Source organism: Oncorhynchus tshawytscha, linkage group LG33, assembly GCF_018296145.1.
Source record: "Oncorhynchus tshawytscha isolate Ot180627B linkage group LG33, Otsh_v2.0, whole genome shotgun sequence".
Taxonomy (NCBI): domain Eukaryota; kingdom Metazoa; phylum Chordata; class Actinopteri; order Salmoniformes; family Salmonidae; genus Oncorhynchus; species Oncorhynchus tshawytscha.
Genome location: NC_056461.1, coordinates 44,463,250 through 44,482,923, shown reverse-complemented (window position 1 = coordinate 44,482,923; position 19,674 = coordinate 44,463,250). Strand labels below are relative to the sequence as shown.

The 19,674-nt window shown below is 47.3% G+C and overlaps 1 protein-coding gene across 1 annotated transcript; it reads left to right on the top strand.

Moving 5' to 3' along the window:
- On the top strand, positions 1-12,236 carry ddias (DNA damage-induced apoptosis suppressor). Its single transcript, XM_042311238.1, has 7 exons — positions 1-162; positions 297-364; positions 8,191-8,352; positions 10,268-10,391; positions 10,602-11,069; positions 12,052-12,122; positions 12,218-12,236. The coding sequence occupies exons 2-7, from the start codon at positions 342-344 to the stop codon at positions 12,234-12,236; spliced, it is 867 nt and encodes a 288-aa protein (XP_042167172.1). The 5' UTR covers positions 1-162; positions 297-341.
- The last annotated feature ends 7,438 nt before the right edge of the window (positions 12,237-19,674 follow it).

Below are 19,674 nucleotides of genomic sequence, written 5' to 3'. Positions count from 1 at the left end.
GTCGCTGTTTGAAAGATTGGCGGTGGGACACGGTGCACTCAAATGCCTGCTATGAATTTGAGTAAATTAACAAAAATCTAGTAGATATTGTACATGTTTTATATACGAAGGCTATAGCTGTCGAGAGAGGCAAGAAAGCAGATCAACCAAGCACACTTAATCGTAGGTTTGCTAGCTACTGGTTGCTAGTTAGCTGCTAGTCATACACATTTAGATAAGTTAGGTATTTCTGGAGAAGCAGTCCGCTAATGTCAGTGAGAAGGGCTCTGGTGGACTGTGTTGTGTTGTCTCTTCAGGACTCGTGTGTGTTATACCCCTGTTGTAGAGGATGCTTCTCCAGGATGCAACAGACGGACACGGCCAGGTAAGAGGCACACTAGTTATCGAAAAGCCCTTGGCTTAATTCTCCAACTACTGGCTCTGTGGGAAATACAATCCCGAAGCTGTGTTTTAACGTTTGGAAACGTCATATATCATCGCTATGATCACTTGCGAAACGGTGCAGGGGATGTTTAGGAGGGGCAATGGAGAAGGAGAAGGGGATATTTAGGAGGGGGAATGGGGAAGGGGATATTTAGGAGGGGGAATGGAGAAGGGGATATTTAGGAGGGGGAAATGGAGAAGGGGATATTTAGGAGGGGGAATGGAGAAGGGGATATTTAGGAGGGGGAATTTAGGAGAAGGGAAGGGGATATTTAGGAGGGGGAATGGAGAAGGGGATATTTAGGAGGGGGAATGGAGAAGGGGATATTTAGGAGGGGGAATGGAGAAGGGGATATTTAGGAGGGGGAATGGAGAAGGGGATATTTAGGAGGGGGAATGGAGAAGGGGATATTTAGGAGGGGGAATGGAGAAGGGGATATTTAGGAGGGGGAATGGAGAAGGGGATATTTAGGAGGGGAATGGAGAAGGGAATTTAGGAGGGGGAATGGAGAAGGGGATATTTAGGAGGGGGAATGGAGAAGGGGATATTTAGGAGGGGGAATGGAGAAGGGAAGGGTATTTAGGAGGGGGAATGGAGAAGGGGATATTTAGGAGGGGGAATGGAGGGGGAATGGAGAAGGGGATATTTAGGAGGGGGAATGGAGAAGGGGATATTTAGGAGGGGGAATGGAGAAGGGGATATTTAGGAGGGGGAATGGAGAAGGGGATATTTAGGAGGGGGAATGGAGAAGGGGATATTTAGGAGGGGGAATGGAGAAGGGAAGATATTTAGGAGGGGGAATGGAGAAGGGGATATTTAGGAGGGGGAATGGAGAAGGGGATATTTAGGAGGGGGAATGGAGAAGGGATATTTAGGAGGGGGAATGGAGAAGGGGATATTTAGGAGGGGGAATGGAGAAGGGGATATTTAGGAGGGGGAATGGAGAAGGGGATATTTAGGAGGGGGAAAGGAGAAGGGATATTTAGGAGGGGAATGGAAGGGGGGAATGGAGAAGGGGATATTTAGGAGGGGGAAAGGAGAAGGGGATATTTAGGAGGGGAATGGAGAAGGGAAGGGGATATTTAGGAGGGGGAATGGAGAAGGGAGAAGGGGGTGTTTGGGAGGGGGGAAAGGAGAAGGGGATATTTAGGAGGGGGAAAGGGGGAATTTAGGAATGGAGAAGGGGATATTTAGGAGGGGGAATGGAGAAGGGGATATTTAGGAGGGGAATGGAGAAGGGGATATTTAGGAGGGGGAATGGAGAAGGGGAAGGGATATTTAGGAGGGGGAATGGAGAAGGGGATGTTTAGGAGGGGGAATGGAGAAGGGATATTTAGGAGGGGGAAGGATGGAGAAGGGGATATTTAGGAGGGGGAATGGAGGGGATATTTAGGAGGGGATATTTAGGAGGGGGAATGGGAGGGGAGAAGGGGATATTTAGGAGGGGGAAAGGAGAAGGGGATATTTAGGAGGGGGAAAGGAGAAGGGGATATTTAGGGGGGGAAAGGAGAAGGGGATATTTAGGAGGGGGAATGGAGAAGGAGAAGGGGGTGTTTGGGAGGGGGAAAGGAGAAGGGAAGTTATTTAGGAGGGGGAAAGGAGAAGGGGATATTTAGGAGGGGGAAAGGAGAAGGGGATATTTAGGAGGGGGAGAATGGAGAAGGAGAAGGGGTGTTTGGGAGGGGGAATGGAGAAGGGATGTTTAGGAGGGGGAATGGAGAAGGATGTTTAGGAGGGGGAATGCAGAAGGAGGTGTTTTAGGAGGGGGAATGGAGAAGGAGGTGTTTAGGAGGGGGAATGGAGAAGGAGGTGTTTAGGAGGGGGAATGGAGAAGGAGATTTTAGGAGGGGGAATGGAGAAGGAGAAGGGGATATTTAGGAGGGGGAATGGAGAAGGGGGTGTTATTTAGGAGGGGGAATGGAGAAGGAGAAGGGGGTGTTTAGGAGGGGGAATGGAGAAGGGGGAGAAGTTTTAGGAGGGGGAATGGAGGGAAGGAGAAGGAGGGTGTTTAGGAGGGGGAATGGAGAAGGAGAAGGGGATATTTAGGAGGGGGAATGGAGAAGGAGAAGGGGGTGTTTGGGAGGGGGAAAGGAGAAGGGGATATTTAGGAGGGGGAAAGGAGAAGGGGATATTTAGGAGGGGGAATGCAGAAGGAGGTGTTTTAGGAGGGGGAATGGAGAAGGAGAAGGGGATATTTAGGAGGGGGAATGGAGAAGGAGAAGGGGGTGTTTAGGAGGGGGAATGGAGAAGGGGGTGTTTAGGAGGGGAAATGGAGAAGGGGGTGTTTAGGAGGGGGAATGGAGAAGGAGATATTTAGGAGGGGGAATGGAGAAGGAGATATTTAGGAGGGGGAATGGAGAAGGAGATATTTAGGAGGGGGAAAGGAGAAGGGGATATTTAGGAGGGGGAAAGGAGAAGGGGATATTTAGGAGGGGGAAAGGAGAAGGGGATATTTAGGAGGGGGAAAGGAGAAGGGGATATTTAGGAGGGGGAAAGGAGAAGGGGATATTTAGGGGAGGGGGAAAGGAGAAGGAGAAGGGATATTTAGGAGGGGGAATGGAGAAGGAGAAGGAGATGTTTAGGAGGGGGAATGCAGAAGGAGATGTTTAGGAGGGGGAATGCAGAAGGAGATGTTTAGGAGGGGGAATGCAGAAGGAGATGTTTAGGAGGGGGAATGCAGAAGGAGGTGTTTAGGAGGGGGGGAATGCAGAAGGAGGTGTTTAGGAGGGGGAATGCAGAAGGAGATGTTTAGGAGGGGGAATGGAGAAGGAGAAGGGGGTGTTTAGGAGGGGGAATGGAGAAGGAGAAGGGGGTGTTTAGGAGGGGGAATGGAGAAGGGGGTGTTTTGGAGGGGGAATGGAGAAGGAGAAAGGGGTGTTTAGGAGGGGGAATGGAGAAGGAGAAGGGGGTGTTTAAATAAAATCAAATCAAATTTTATTTGTCACATACACATGGTTAGCAGATGTTAATGCGAGTGTAGCGAAATGCTTGTGCTTCTAGTTCCGACAATGCAGTAATAACGAACAAGTAATCTAACTAACAATTCCAAAAAAACTACTGTCTTATACACAGTGTAAGGGGATAAAGAATATGTACATAAGGATATATGAATGAGGGATGGTACAGAGCAGCATAGGCAAGATACAGTAGATGATATCGAGTACAGTATATACATATGAGATAAGTATGTAAACCAAGTGGCATAGTTAAAGTGGCTAGTGATACATGTATTACATAAGGATGCAGTCGATGATATAGAGTACAGTATCAGCGTATGCATATGAGATGAATAATGTAGGGTAAGTAACATTATATAAGGTAGCATTGTTTAAAGTGGCTAGTGATATATTTACATCATTTCCCATCAATTCCCATGATTAAAGTGGCTGGAGTAGAGTCAGTGTCATTGACAGTGTGTTGGCAGTAGCCACTCAATGTTAGAGGTAGCTGTTTAACAGTCTGATGGCCTTGAGATAGAAGCTGTTTTTCAGTCTCTCGGTCCCAGCTTTGATGCACCTGTACTGACCTCGCCTTCTGGATGACAGCGGGGTGAACAGGCAGTGGCTCGGGTGGTTGATGTCCTTGATGATCTTTATGGCCTTCCTGTAGCATCGGGTGGTGTAGGTGTCCTGGAGGGCAGGTAGTTTGCCCCGGTGATGCGTTGTGCAGACCTCACTACCCTCTGGAGAGCCTTACGGTTGAGGGCGGTGCAGTTGCCATACCAGGCGGTGATACAGCCCGCCAGGATGCTCTCGATTGTGCATCTGTAGAAGTTTGTGAGTGCTTTTGGTGACAAGCCGAATTTCTTCAGCCTCCTGAGGTTGAAGAGGCGCTGCTGCGCCTTCCTCACGATGCTGTCTGTGTGAGTGGACCAATTCAGTTTGTCTGTGATGTGTATGCCGAGAACTTAAAACTTGCTACCCTCTCCACTACTGTTCCATCGATGTGGATGGGGGTGTTCCCTCTGCTGTTTCCTGAAGTCCACAATCATCTCCTTAGTTTTGTTGACGTTGAGTGTGAGGTTATTTTCCTGACACCACACTCCGAGGGCCCTCACCTCCTCCCTGTAGGCCGTCTCGTCGTTGTTGGTAATCAAGCCTACCACTGTTGTGTCGTCCGCAAACTTGATGATTGAGTTGGAGGCGTGCATGGCCACGCAGTCGTGGGTGAACAGGGAGTACAGGAGAGGGCTCAGAACGCACCCTTGTGGGGCCCCAGTGTTGAGGATCAGCGGGGAGGAGATGTTGTTGCCTACCCTCACCACCTGGGGCGGCCCGTCAGGAAGTCCAGTACCCAGTTGCACAGGGCGGGGTCGAGACCCAGGGTCTCGAGCTTGATGACGAGCTTGGAGGGTACTATGGTGTTGAATGCCGAGCTGTAGTTGATGAACAGCATTCTCACATAGGTATTCCTCTTGTCCAGATGGGTTAGGGCAGTGTGCAGTGTGGTTGAGATTGCATCGTCTGTGGACCTATTTGGGCGGTAAGCAAATTGGAGTGGGTCAGGTAGGGTGTCAGGTAGGGTGGAGGTGATATGGTCCTTGACTAGTCTCTCAAAGCACTTCATGATGACGGATGTGAGTGCTACGGGGCGGTAGTCGTTTAGCTCAGTTACCTTAGCTTTCTTGGGAACAGGAACAATGGTGGCCCTCTTGAAGCATGTGGGAACAGCAGACTGGTATAGGGATTGATTGAATATGTCCGTAAACACACCGGCCAGCTGGTCTGCGCATGCTCTGAGGGCGCGGCTGGGGATGCCGTCTGGGCCTGCAGCCTTGCGAGGGTTAACACGTTTAAATGTCTTACTCACATCGGCTGCAGTGAAGGAGAGACCGCATGTTTCCGTTGCAGGCCGTGTCAGTGGCACTGTATTGTCCTCAAAGCGGGCAAAAAAGTTATTTAGTCTGCCTGGGAGCAAGACATCCTGGTCCGTGACTGGGCTGGGTTTCTTCCTGTAGTCCGTGATTGACTGTAGACCCTGCCACATGCCTCTTGTGTCTGAGCCGTTGAATTGAGATTCTACTTTGTCTCCGTACTGGCGCTTAGCTTGTTTGATAGCCTTGCGGAGGGAATAGCTGCACTGTTTGTATTCAGTCATGTTACCAGACACCTTGCCCTGATTAAAAGCAGTGGTTCGTGCCTTCAGTTTCACACGAATGCTGCCATCAATCCACGGTTTCTGGTTAGGGAATGTTTTAATCTTTGCTATGGGAACGACATCTTCAACGCACGTTCTAATGAACTCGCACACCGTATCAGCGTATTCGTCAATGTTGTTGTCTGACGCAATACGAAACATCTCCCAGTCCACGTGATGGAAGCAGTCTTGGAGTGTGGAGTCAGCTTGGTCAGACCAGCGTTGGACAGACCTCAGCGCGGGAGCTTCTTGTTTTAGTTTCTGTCTGTAGGCAGGGATCAACAAAATGGAGTCGTGGTCAGCTTTTCCGAAAGGGGGCGGGGCAGGGCCTTATATGCGTCGCGGAAGTTAGAGTAACAATGATCCAGGGTCTTTCCACCCCTGGTTGCGCAATCGATATGCTGATAAAATTTAGGGAGTCTTGTTTTCAGATTAGCCTTGTTAAAATCCCCAGCTACAATGAATGCAGCCTCCGGATAAATCGTTTCCAGTTTGCAGAGAGTTAAATAAAGTTCGTTCAGAGCCATCGATGTGTCTGCTTGGGGGGATATATACGGCTGTGATTATAATCGAAGAGAATTCTCTTGGTAGATAATGCGGTCTACATTTGATTGTGAGGAATTCTAAATCAGGTGAACAGAAGGATTTGAGTTCCTGTATGTTTCTTTCATCACACCATGTCACGTTGGCCATAAGGCATACGCCCCCGCCCGTCTTCTTACCAGAAAGATGTTTGTTTCTGTCGGCGCGATGCGTGGAGAAACCCGCTGGCTGCACCGCTCGGATTGCGTCTCTCCAGTGAGCCATGTTTCCGTGAAGCAGAGAACGTTGCAGTCTCTGATGTCCCTCTGGAATGCTACCCTTGCTCGGATTTCATCAACCTTGTTGTCAAGAGACTGGACATTGGCAAGAAGAATGCTAGGGAGTGGTGCACGGTGTGCCCGTCTCCGGAGTCTGACCAGAAGACCGCCTCGTTTCCCTCTTTTTCTGAGTCGTTTTTTTTTTGGTCGCTGCATGTGATCCACTCCGTTACACTGGTTGTAAGGCAGAACACAGGATCCGCATCGCGAAAAACATATTCTTGGTGAAAGGAGAAGGGGATATTTAGGAGGGGGAATGGAGAAGGAGAAGGGGGTGTTTAGGAGGGGGAATGGAGAAGGAGAAGGGGGTGTTTAGGAGGGGGAAAGCAGAAGGGGGTGTTTAGGAGGGGGAATGGAGAAGGAGAAGGGGGTGTTTAGGAGGGATGGAGAAGGAGAAGGGGGTGTTTATGGGGGAATGGAGAAGGAGAAGGGGGTGTTTAGGAGGGGGAATGGAGAAGGAGAAGGGGGTGTTTAGGAGGGGGAATGGAGAAGGAGAAGGGGGTGTTTAGGAGGGGGAATGGAGAAGGAGAAGGGGGTGTTTAGGAGAAGGGGTGTTTAGGGGGGGAAGGAGAAGGGGGTGTTTAGGAGGGGGAATGGAGAAGGAGAAGGGGGTGTTTAGGAGGGGGAATGGAGAAGGAGAAGGGGGTGTTTAGGAGGGGGAATGGAGAAGGAGAAGGGGTGTTTAGGAGGGGGAATGGAGAAGGAGAAGGGGTGTTTAGGAGGGGGAATGGAGAAGGAGAAGGGGGTGTTTAGGATGGAGAAGGAGAAGGGGGTGTTTAGGAGGGGGAATGAAGAAGGAGAAGGGGGTGTTTAGGAGGGGGAATGGAGAAGGAGAAGGGGTGTTTAGGAGGGGGAATGGAGAAGGAGAAGGGGTGTTTAGGAGGGGGAATGGAGAAGGAGAAGGGGTGTTTAGGAGGGGGAATGGAGAAGGAGAAGGGGTGTTTAGGAGGGGGAATGGAGAAGGAGAAGGGGGGAATAGGAGGGGAGGGGGAATGGAGAAGGGGTGTTTAGGAGGGGGAATGGAGAAGGGGGTGTTTAGGATGGGGAATGGAGAAGGAGAAGGGGGTGTTTAGGATGGGGAATGGAGAAGGAGAAGGGGGTGTTTAGGAGGGGGAATGGAGAAGGAGAAGGGGGTGTTTAGGAGGGGGAATGGAGAAGGAGAAGGGGTGTTTAGGAGGGGGAATGGAGAAGGAGAAGGGGGTGTTTAGGAGGGGGAATGGAGAAGGAGAAGGGGTGTTTAGGAGGGGGAATGGAGAAGGAGAAGGGGTGTTTAGGAGGGGGAATGGAGAAGGAGAAGGGGTGTTTAGGAGGGGGAATGGAGAAGGGGTGTTTGGGAGGGGGAATGGAGAAGGAGAAGGGGTGTTTAGGAGGGGGAATGGAGAAGGGGTGTTTAGGAGGGGGAATGGAGAAGGGGTGTTTAGGAGGGGAATGGAGAAGGGGTGTTTAGGAGGGGGAATGGAGAAGGAGAAGGGGTGTTTAGGAGGGGAAATGGAGAAGGGGGTGTTTAGGAGGGGGAATGGAGAAGGAGAGGGAAGTGTGCAACATTAAAAGGGCACTGACAACAACAACAAAAGGAATGTCCAGTAATTTCAGGCATGGGATCTATAAAGACTTTCTGAATTCATGTAATTCAACATTTGTTACACCTACATGGAAGAGTAAAGCATTACTGACATTACCGTGTCTGGGGGTTAGGAGCCTCCCAGACACGGGGGGTTTACAGCATGTTGGTGCTGTCTGTCAGACTGTAGTGTTGTTGTTGTCCTCTAGATGGCACTGCTCCAGGTCTTGCTACAGCTGTCTGAAACCACGCCTGGACTACAGGTACCGCCTGGCTCTAAGGGTCACCAGAGACAACACCATATTTGGGGTGACAGTGTTCGGGAGCTGTCTCAACCCCCTCTTTGGAGCCCCTGCCACCGACCTTCACAGGTAACGCACTCCTGCCCCACCCACCCACCTTCACAGGTAACACACTCCTGCCCCATCCACCCACCTTCACAGATAACACACTCCTGTCCCATCCACCCACCTTCACAGGTACAGCCTTATTGGTGGACTGGTGGTCTGTCTAGCTCCCGCCTATCCTTTCTTTGGATTGGTTGATACATCTCATTATTGTAATAGTTTTTTGAATATTCGATGAGGGTTGCTGACATCAACCGCCTGTATTCAATAGAGATTCTACTGTGGATTCGGAAAGTATTCAGACCCCTGACTTTTTCCACATTTTGTTAGGTTACAGCCTTTTTCTAAAATTGATTACATTTTTTTTTTCCCCTCTACACACAATTCCACATAATGACAAAGCAAAAACTGTTTTTTAGAAATTTTTATAATGTGTATGTGTATATATAAAAACTGAAATATCACATTTACATAAGTAGTGATTACAGCCTCAAGTCTTCTTGGATATGATGCTACATGCTTGGCACACCTGTATTTGCGGAGTTTCTCCCATTCTTCTCTGCAGATCCTCTCAAGCTCTGTCAGGTTGGATGGGGACTGTTGATGCACAGCTATTTTCAGGTCTCTTCAGAGATGTTCGATCGTGTTCAAGTCCGGGCTCTGGCCGGGCCACTCAAGGACACTGAGAGTTGTCCCGAAGCCGCTCCTGCATTGTCTTGACTGTGTGCTTAGGGTTGTTGTTCTGTTGGAAGGTGAACCTTCGCCCCAGTCTGAGGACGGGAGCGATCTGCAGTATGTTTTCATCAAGGATCTCTCTGTACTTTGCTCAGTTCCTTGATCCTGACTAGTCTCCCAGCCCCTGCAGCTGAAAAACATCCCCACAGCATGATGCTGCCAACACCATGCTTCACCGTAGGGATGGTGCCAGGTTTCCTCCAGACGTAACGCTTGGCATTCAGACCAAAGAGTTCAATCTTGGTTTCTTCAGAGCAGGGAATCTTGTTTCTCATTTTCTGAGTCTTTGGGTGCCTTTTGACAAACTCCAAGTGGGCTGCCATGTGCCTTTTACTGAGGAGTGGCTTCCATCAGGCCACTCTACCATAAAGGCCTGATTGGTGGATGGAGTACTGTAGAGATGGTTATCCTTCTAGAAGGTTCTCCCATCTCCACAGAGGAACTCTGGAGCTCTGTCAGAGTGACCATCAGGTTCTTGGTCACCTCCCTCACCAAGGCCCTTCTCCCCCGACCGCTCAGTTTTGCTGGGCAGTCAGCTCTAGGGAGAGTCTTGGTGGTTCCAAACTTTTTCCACTTTAGTTTAGAGGCCACTGTGTTCTTGGGGACCTTCAATGTTTTGGTACCCTTCCACAGATCTGTGCCTCGACACTATCCTGTCTCGAAGCTCTACGGACAATTCCTTCGACCTCATGGCTTGGCTTTTGCTCTGACATGCACAGTCAACTTTGTGACCTGTGTGCCTTTCCAAATCATGTCCAATTAATTGAATTTACCACAAGTGGACTCCAATCAAGTTGTAGAAACATCTCAAAGATGATCAATGGAAACAGGATGCACCTTTCATAGTCTCATAGTAAAGGGTCTGAATACTTATGTAAATAAGGTATTTCTGTTTATTTTTAGTACATTTGTAAACGTTTAAAAAAAAAACTGTTTTCTCTTTGTCATTTTGAGGTATTGTGTGTAGATTAAGTGGAAAAATAGAATGAGGCTGTAACTTAACAAAATGTTGAAATGGGGAAGGGGTCTGAATACTTTCCAAATGCACAATACTTTTTTTCCAGGAACTCTGCAATATTTTTAAGACATGAGCTTGCGGAACTTAGTTCCTGTGTAGTCCACGGGGTTACGGTGTGTTGAATGAAAAGATTGTGTTTGTATGAGAATGGCAGCATGGATAAACAAAGTGGTTTTGTGTGTCCAGGCTGGTGGAGGAGTCTTCCGGTCCAGTGGGAAGTGAAGGTCAGAGGTCAGGGTGTCGAAGCAGGCTGCTGGTTAAGGCCGTAGAGGACTGCTTCATTGGAAGACATTTTGTTTTTGGGATCAAGGTACAACGTTCATTTAATTGTTCTGGTTTATAATCTCAACCGCTTCATGAGAAAGGAAACCACTTGTCTGTTATTACATATCAACTATTACAGAATGATGCCAGTGTTACTACATTATATCAACTATTACAGAATGATGCCAGTGTTGTCCAAGTAGTATGATTGGAAGTTGTCATTCCATCCAGCTATGTTGTGTTTTCTCTGGTGCAGATATCTGGCCCCCACCCCTACAGGAGAGAGGCAGGCCAGTTCATCGCCAGTCAGATCTCTCTGCCCATGGCCTCTGTTCCAGGCTGCTCTGTAGTCAGTTACTACAGAACCCTCCTACAGCAAGCTGCTCTCTGCGCTGACTGGACAACGGATCCTAGACCAGCCTCCAAGAGCCTCCTACAACAGGCCTCTGTGTGTAGAACTGATCCTAGACCAGCTCCCCAGCCTAGCGCTGACACCAGTACAGCTCCTCTCCTGCTCCACCCTTCTCCTCTCCACAGCTTTGACTCTACACTGCCCTCCTGTGGCCGATCCATGTCACTGCATTGCACCTTAACCCTCACCCCAACCCCGACCAACATACACAAGGCACCCTGGCAACAGTCTCCGGGGGTGATCACATCGTCTGCAGAACAGGAGGAAGATGAGGGGGAGGATAAAGGACTGATTCATGGGGAGGGGGACACAGTAGGAACAGTAGCCAGGGGAGGGGGACACAGTAGGAACAGTAGTCAGGGGGAGGGGGACACAGTAGGAACAGTAGCCAGGGGAGGGGGACACAGTAGGAACAGTAGTCAGGGGAGGGGGACACAGTAGGAACAGTAGCCAGGGGGAGGGGGACACAGTAGGAACAGTAGTCAGGGGGAGGGGGACACAGTAGGAACAGTAGTCAGGGGGAGGGGGACACAGTAGGAACAGTAGTCAGGGGGAGGGGGCACAGTAGGAACAGTAGTCAGGGGAGGGGGACACAGTAGGAACAGTAGTCAGGGGGAGGGGGACACAGTAGGAACAGTAGTCAGGGGAGGGGGACACAGTAGGAACAGTAGCCAGGGGGAGGGGGACACAGTAGGAACAGTAGTCAGGGGGAGGTGGGACACAGTAGGAACAGTAGCCAGGGGGAGGGGGACACAGTAGGAACAGTAGTCAGGGGAGGGGGACACAGTAGGAACAGTAGTCAGGGGAGGGGGACACAGTAGGAACAGTAGTCAGGGGAGGGGGACACAGTAGGAACAGTAGCCAGGGGGAGGGGGACACAGTAGGAACAGTAGTCAGGGGAGGGGGACACAGTAGGAACAGTAGTCAGGGGAGGGGGACACAGTAGGAACAGTAGTCAGGGGGAGGTGGGACACAGTAGGAACAGTAGCCAGGGGGAGGGGGACACAGTAGGAACAGTAGTCAGGGGAGGGGGACACAGTAGGAACAGTAGTCAGGGGGAGGGGGACACAGTAGGAACAGTAGTCAGGGGAGGGGGACACAGTAGGAACAGTAGCCAGGGGGAGGGGGACACAGTAGGAACAGTAGTCAGGGGAGGGGGACACAGTAGGAACAGTAGTCAGGGGGAGGGGGACACAGTAGGAACAGCTACTGGGATGTTCTGTCCTCTTTCTGTGAAGGCTCTGACTCCCCTGTTCACCCCCCTGCCTCTCTCACGTGGACCGCTCCAACACAGTCTGGATATATACGGACTGCGCCGTCCAGCCTCAGGAAGAGGGGTGTTTCAGACACGGAGGAGGAGTACAGGTCAGTGTGTGAACAAACCTGTCGATCTGACTTTGTGGCCTGGGAAGACCTGCCCTTCTCTGAGTGTCTGGGGGAGTTTGTCTGTGATCCTGCAGACACACAGACACCAACTGACCATCATGCCCAGACCAGCTCTGTGGGGAGAAATGTATCCACAAAGTCGAGCCCCACATCACACAGAAGTTTACTGGACATTACTAATGATGGACAGCATGGAGGTCTCAGCCCTCGGTCACCCGGACACACAGCTGACCTGGGGGAGTATAACTGTTCAGCAGACCTCTTCCACTGCTCTCAGACCAGCACGGACACACCCGGCCCGGACACACACACACCCGGCCCGGACACACACACACCCCACACGGACACACACACACCCCGCATGGACACACACACACCCCGCACGGACACACACACACCCAGCATGGACACACCTTCAGAGTGTTGTGACTGTGTCCCTTTGTCCCAGTCCACCCCCATCATCAGGAAAACTGCTCCACCACATACACTGCAGGTCAAAGCCCGGCGACACACACCCAGCAACACCCACACACACACACCTAAAGGACTCACACACACCAAGAGACCCAGAGATAATATATTAGCTCTGCAGTGTCAGAGGTTCACGAGAAGAGCTCTGAAGAGAACACCTGGAGGGAGAAGGCCCGGTAGTATGAGACTGTGTGATGACGACAGTGGGATGGTGATCTCTCCCACTCAAAGACCCTGGTGCTCCAGAAGGACAGACAAACAGCAGGCTGGGGGAGAGAGCGAGAACAGAGGGAGAACCACAGGGGGAGAGAGAGAGAACAGAGGGAGAACCACAGGGGGAGGGAGCGAGAACAGAGGGAGAACCACAGGGGGAGAGAGAGAGAACAGAGGGAGAACCACAGGGGGAGAGAGAGAGAACAGAGGGAGAACCACAGGGGGAGAGAGAGAGAACAGGAGATCTACACATATTCACCAGACACTGAGAGAGGGACAGACAGAGGGTTTAGCCAACCAGCAGCTCGAAGACAGCAGGTCTGTTAGCCCCTCCCTCCACGAGGAGAATGAAGCGTGTGATTGGTCCAGAGACCTGTTTACTGACTCTTTCTGAGGGCTCTTTCCTCCCCCTTCTCCATGACGTGTGTCCTGGTCCACTCCTCGTCAAGGATGTAAAAGAATTGGAGCGACTTATGAAATATGCAACGTGACTATAATAAAATGGAGGAACAATGTCGTGAATTTCAAATGTCTAGTATAAAGCCTTTTAGTTTTTAAAATTTTTCTAAAGCATTGTACCTTAACCAAAGAACAGTGTCCTTGTCTACATTTCAAGTGGCCAATGGCTGTGAGAAGTTCTGTTCACACGAGGACAATAAAATCAAATCTTGTAGAATTGTATCGAAGAGAAAGAGCGAGGTCCAACTGAAAAACTGTCATGTGGTGTTTTTTTGGTGTCATTTCGCCCACCAAGCAAGGAGTTTTTGTAGAGAGGTCGAATTTCGTCAACAAAAAGAATGTATGGCTTATTTGATGTTTATTTGATCTAATAGACGTTTTAAAGCTGAAGTTACGAGTGTACTGATGTAAGTAGGACATGTAACATCCCAGAAACTTCTAGAAAAAACACTTTATAACACAGAGTTATCTCCAGATGGCTATGCATATTCATGGCATGAGGCTAGTAGCATACTTTCAGAAAGTATTCAGACCCCTTGACTTTTTCCACATTTTGTTACGTTACAGCTTTATTCTAAAATTGATTACATTTTCGCCCAATCAATTGTGATGGAAATGTTATACTTGAGCTTTTCTAATAACTAATTTCTGTGTTCATGCAAGTGACTGATTAAAGGAATTCTCACTTGTCAGTATCTGCAATTTGGCAGTATGCCCAGAACCTTGTTTTGAGAACAAAAGATATCTCATTTAAGGTCTCAGCTTCGAAAGAAGAAGCCTTGAGCGGTATTGGTCTGTCACATGTTGTGAACCAGTGTTGGTCAGTCACATAAATGAAACAAAACGATAATGATGAATTAATTATGCCAAATCATGCAAATATAACTTGTCTGTGTATAGCCGTCTATAAGACAACTGTTGGGACTGCCCCATCAGAGTTCCTGATTGACATGTGTACTATGGGTCATTGAGTTGGTTAGAACCTCTCCAGGGCGCTGACAATAAACAATGATTCATATAAGATTGACTTCGAGTGTCCCTGTGTAAAATAATTTCCAAGACGCAATCTACACACAATACCCCATAATGACAAAACAAAAACAGATTTTTAGAAATCTTAGCAATTGTATTAAAAATAAAAACATGATGCCTTAATAAAAACCAGTGTTCAGACCCTTTACTATGAGACTATGAAATTGAGCTCAGGTGCATCCTATTTCCATTGATCGTCCTTGAGATGTTTCTACAAATTGATTGGAATCCACCTGTGGTAAATTCAATTGATTGGACATGATTTGGAAAGGTACACACCTGTTTATATCAGGTCCCACAGATGACAGTGCATGTCAGAGCAAAAACAAGCCATGAGGATGAAGGAATTGTCTGGGCAAGGGTAGCTAAAAATGGCTGCAGCATTGAAGGTCCCCAAGAACACAGTGGTCACCATCATTGTTAAATGGAAGAAGTTTGGAACCACCAAGACTCTTCCTAGAGGTGGCCGCCCGGCCAAACTGAGCAATCGGGGGAGAAGGGCCTTGGTCAGGGAGCTGACCAAGAACCCGATGGTCACTCTGACAGAGCTCCAGAGTTCCTCTGTGGAGATGGGAGAACCTTCCAGAAGGACAACCGTCTCTGCAGCACTCAAGCTTTTATGGTAGAGTAGCCAAAAGGATGCCATTCATCCAAACAGATGCCATTGCCACATGACAGCCTGCTTGGAGTTTGCCAAAAGACACCTAAAGGACTCTCAGACCATGAGAAACAAGATTCTCTGGTCTGATGAAACCACGGTTGAACCCTTTGGCCTGAATGTCACGTCTGGAGGAAACCTGGCACCATCCCTACGGTGAAGCATGGCGGTGGCAGCATCATGCTGTGGGGATGTTTTTCAGGGACTGGGAGACTAGTCAGAATCGAGGCATCGATGAACGGAGCAAAGTACAGCAAGATCCTTGATGAAATCCTGCTCCAGAGCGCTCAGACTGGGGCGAAGGTTCACCTTCCAACAGAACAACAACCCTAAGCACACAGCCAAGACAATTTAGGAGTGGATTCAGGACTCTGAATGTCCTTGAGTGGCCCAGCCAGAGCCCGGACTTGAACCTGATCGACATCTCTGGAGAAACCTGAAAATAGCTGTGCAGCGACGCTCCCCGCTCAACCTGACAGTTTGAGAGGATCTGCAGAGAATAATGGGAGAAACTCCCCAAATACAGGTGTGCCAAGCTTGTAGCGTCATACCCAAGAAGACTGGAGGCTGTAATCGCTGCCAAAGGGGCTTCACTACTTATGGACAGGTAGGACGGTAGTGTCCACGCTGGCCAACATCCAGTGAAATTGCAGAGCGCGAAATTCAAACGACATTATGATAAATATTTAACGTTCATAAAATCACAAGTGCAATACATCAAAATAAAGCTTAACTTGTTGTTAATCCAGCCGCGGTGTCAGATTTCAAAAAGGCTCTACAGCGAAAGCAAACCATGCGATTATCTGAGGACAGCACCTCACCATACAAACACATGAAAAACATATTTCAACCAGGCAGGTGCGCCACGAAAGTCAGAAATAGCGATATAAAAAATGCCTTACCTTTGATGATCTTATTCTGTTGGCACTCCAAAAGGTCCCAGTTACATCACAAATGTCCTTCTTTATATCCATAAAAACTCAGTTTAGCCGGTGCGCTTCAGTCAATAATCTCCCCAGTTTCCCTCCATCAAAATGCATACAAAATGAATCCCAAACGTTACTAATAAACTTTTCCAAACAAGTCAAACAACGTTTATAATCAAACCTTAGGTCCCCTAATATGTAAATAAACGATAACATTTAAGACGGAGAATCGTTATCGCCTTCCCGGAGAAAAATACCAAAGAACGCGCTCTCTTCCACGCGCTTGGAAACACTACAACCAAAATGGGAGCCACCTAGAAAAACTACCATTTCCAGCTCATTTTTCAAAAAACCAGCATGAAACTCTTTCTAAAGACTGTTAACATTATTTTATTTATCTGTTATTTTACCAGGTAAGTTGACTGAGAACACGTTCTCATTTGCAGCAACGACCTGGGGAATAGTTACAGGGGAGAGGAGGGGGGATGAATGAGCCAATTATAAGCATCTAGTGGAAACCCTAGGGACTGCAATCTGGGAGGACTTGTCCTTATAATAAAAGTGATAGCCATTGAAAATTGTGGTAGGCTGAATTTTTTTTGGGGGGGGGTTGTCCTCGGGGTTTCGCCTGCCATATCAGTTCTGTTATACTCACATACATATTTTAACAGTTTTCGAAAAATTAGAGTGTTTTCTATCCAGATCTGCCAATTATGTGCATAGCTTCTGGGCCTGAGTAACAGGCAGTTTACTTTGGGCAAGCTTTTCATCCGGACGTGAAAATACTGCCCCCTACCCAAGAGAGGTTAAACAACGTACTGATTAAAGGGTCTGAATACTTAAGTAAATGTCATATTTCAGTTTTAAATTTTTTTAAATACATTTGCAAAAATGTGTAACCCTGTTTTTTCCTTCATTATGGGGTATTGTGTGTAGATTGAGGGGAGAAAAAGGGATAAAATTCAACTAAAAATAAATAAAATAATTTACTTGTATTAGCCAAATTATTTATACACATGTATATATTTTTTAAACTACCCCCTTATTATAGATTTTTAAAAGAGAGCTTGGTACTTGTGTGCAATCAGTAAGGTTTGTTAAATACAAACATGCCTTGAAACTCATAGCTGCCTTTGACACAGTCAAGCTGATATGATATGTCTAATATGATATGTCTGATATGATATATCTGATATGTCTAATATGTCTGATATGATATGTCTAATATGATATGTTTGATATGATATATCTGATATATGTCTAATATGTCTGATATGATATGTCTAATATGATATCTGATATGTCTAATATGAAATGTCTGATATATGATATCTGATATGTCTAATATGATATGTCTGATATTATGTTTGATATGATATGTCTGATATGATATGTCAGATAGGTCTGATATGATATGTCAGATAGGTCTGATATGATATGTCAGATGGGTCTGATATGATATGTATGCTATGATATGTCTGATTTATGTCAGATATGATATGTTTGATATGATATGTCTGATCTGATAGGTCTGATATGATATGTTTTATATGATATGTCTGGTCTGATATGATGTCTGATATGATATTTCAGGTCTGATATGATGTGTCTGATAGGTCTGATATGATGTGTCTGATAGGTCTGATATGATGTGTCTGATAGGTCTGATATGATATGTCAGAGGTCTGATATTATATTTCAGGTCTGATATGATGTGTCTGATATGATGTGTCAGATAGGTCTGATATGATACAGTGCCTTGCGAAAGTATTCGGCCCCCTTGAACTTTGCAACCTTTTGCCACATTTCAGGCTTCAAACATAAAGATATAAAACTGTATTTTTTTGTGAAGAATCAACAACAAGTGGGACACAATCATGAAGTGGAACGACATTTATTGTATATTTCAAACTTTTTTAACAATTCAAAAACTGAAAAATTGGGCGTGCAAAATTATTCAGCCCCTTTACTTTCAGTGCAGCAAACTCTCTCCAGAAGTTCAGTGAGAATCTCTGAATGATCCAATGTTGACCTAAATGACTAATGATGATAAATACAATCCACCTGTGTGTAATCAAGTCTCCTTATAAATGCACCTGCACTGTGATAGTCTCAGAGGTCCGTTAAAAGCGCAGAGAGCATCATGAAGAACAAGGAACACACCAGGCAGGTCCGAGATACTGTTGTGAAGAAGTTTAAAGCCGGATTTGGATACAAAAAGATTTCCCAAGCTTTAAACATCCCAAGGAGCACTGTGCAAGCGATAATATTGAAATGGAAGGAGTATCAGACCACTGCAAATCTACCAAGACCTGGCCGTCCCACCAGCTGAGGTGGGAGACTCTGTCCATAGGACAACAATCAGTCGTATATTGCACAAATCTGGCCTTTATGGAAGAGCTGACCTCCAGTCTGACCTCCAGTCTTCATAGAGGAGATTACTGAGTTGTTTGGTTCATCATGCTGACCTCCAGTCTTCATGGAGGAGATTACTGAGTAGTTTGGTTCATCATGCTGACCTCCAGTCTTCATGGAGGAGATTACTGAGTAGTTTGGTTCATCATGCTGACCTCCAGTCTTCATGGAGGAGATTACTGAGTAGTTTGGTTCATCAGGCTGTCTTCATGGAGGAGATTACTGAGTAGTTTGGTTCATCAGGCTGTCTTCATGGAGGAGATTACTGAGTAGTTTGGTTCATCAGGCTGTCTTCATGGAGGAGATTACTGAGTAGTTTGGTTCATCAGGCTGTCTTCATGGAGGAGATTACTGAGTAGTTTGGTTCATCAGGCTGTCTTCATGGAGGAGATTACTGAGTAGTTTGGTTCATCAGGCTGTCTTCATGGAGGAGATTACTGAGTAGTTTGGTTCATCAGGCTGTCTTCATGGAGGAGATTACTGAGTAGTTTGGTTCATCAGGCTGTCTTCATGGAGAGATTACTGAGTAGTTTGGTTCATCAGGCTGTCTTCATGGAGGAGATTACTGAGTAGTTTGGTTCATCAGGCTGTCTTCATGGAGGAGATTACTGAGTAGTTTGGTTCATCAGGCTGTCTTCATGGAGGAGATTACTGAGTAGTTTGGTTCATCAGGCTGTCTTCATGGAGGAGATTACTGAGTAGTTTGGTTCATCAGGCTGTCTTCATGGAGGAGATTACTGACTGAGTAGTTTGGTTCATCAGGCTGTCTTCATGGAGGAGATTACTGAGTAGTTTGGTTCATCAGGCTGTCTTCATGGAGGAGATTACTGAGTAGTTTGGTTCATCAGGCTGTCTTCACTGAGTAGTTTGGTTCATCAGGCTGTCTTCATGGAGGAGATTACTGAGTAGTTTGGTTCATCAGGCTGTCTTCATGGAGGAGATTACTGGCTGGCTCTTCATGGAGGAGATTACTGAGTAGTTTGGTTCATCAGGCTGTCTTCATGGAGGAGATTACTGAGTAGTTTGGTTCATCAGGCTGTCTTCATGGAGGAGATTACTGAGTAGTTTGGTTCATCAGGCTGTCTTCATGGAGGAGATTACTGAGTAGTTTGGTTCATCAGGCTGTCTTCATGGAGGAGATTACTGAGTAGTTTGGTTCATCAGGCTGTCTTCATGGAGGAGATTACTGAGTAGTTTGGTTCATCAGGCTGTCTTCATGGAGGAGATTACTGAGTAGTTTGGTTCATCGGGCTGTCTTCATGGAGGAGATTACTGAGTAGTTTGGTTCATCGGGCTGACCTCGGTCTTCATGGAGATTACTGAGTAGTTTGGTTCATCAGGCTGACCTCCAGTCTTC

Excerpts from the sequence above, each read along its gene's own strand:
- ddias (XM_042311238.1), top strand. The coding sequence starts at position 342 with ATGCAACAGACGGACACGGCCAG. Across the intron at positions 8,353-10,267 it reads CCTGCCACCGACCTTCACAG|GCTGGTGGAGGAGTCTTCCG; the intron begins GTAACGCACTCC and ends TTGTGTGTCCAG. Across the intron at positions 11,070-12,051 it reads TTCATGGGGAGGGGGACACA|TCTGGATATATACGGACTGC; the intron begins GTAGGAACAGTA and ends GCTCCAACACAG.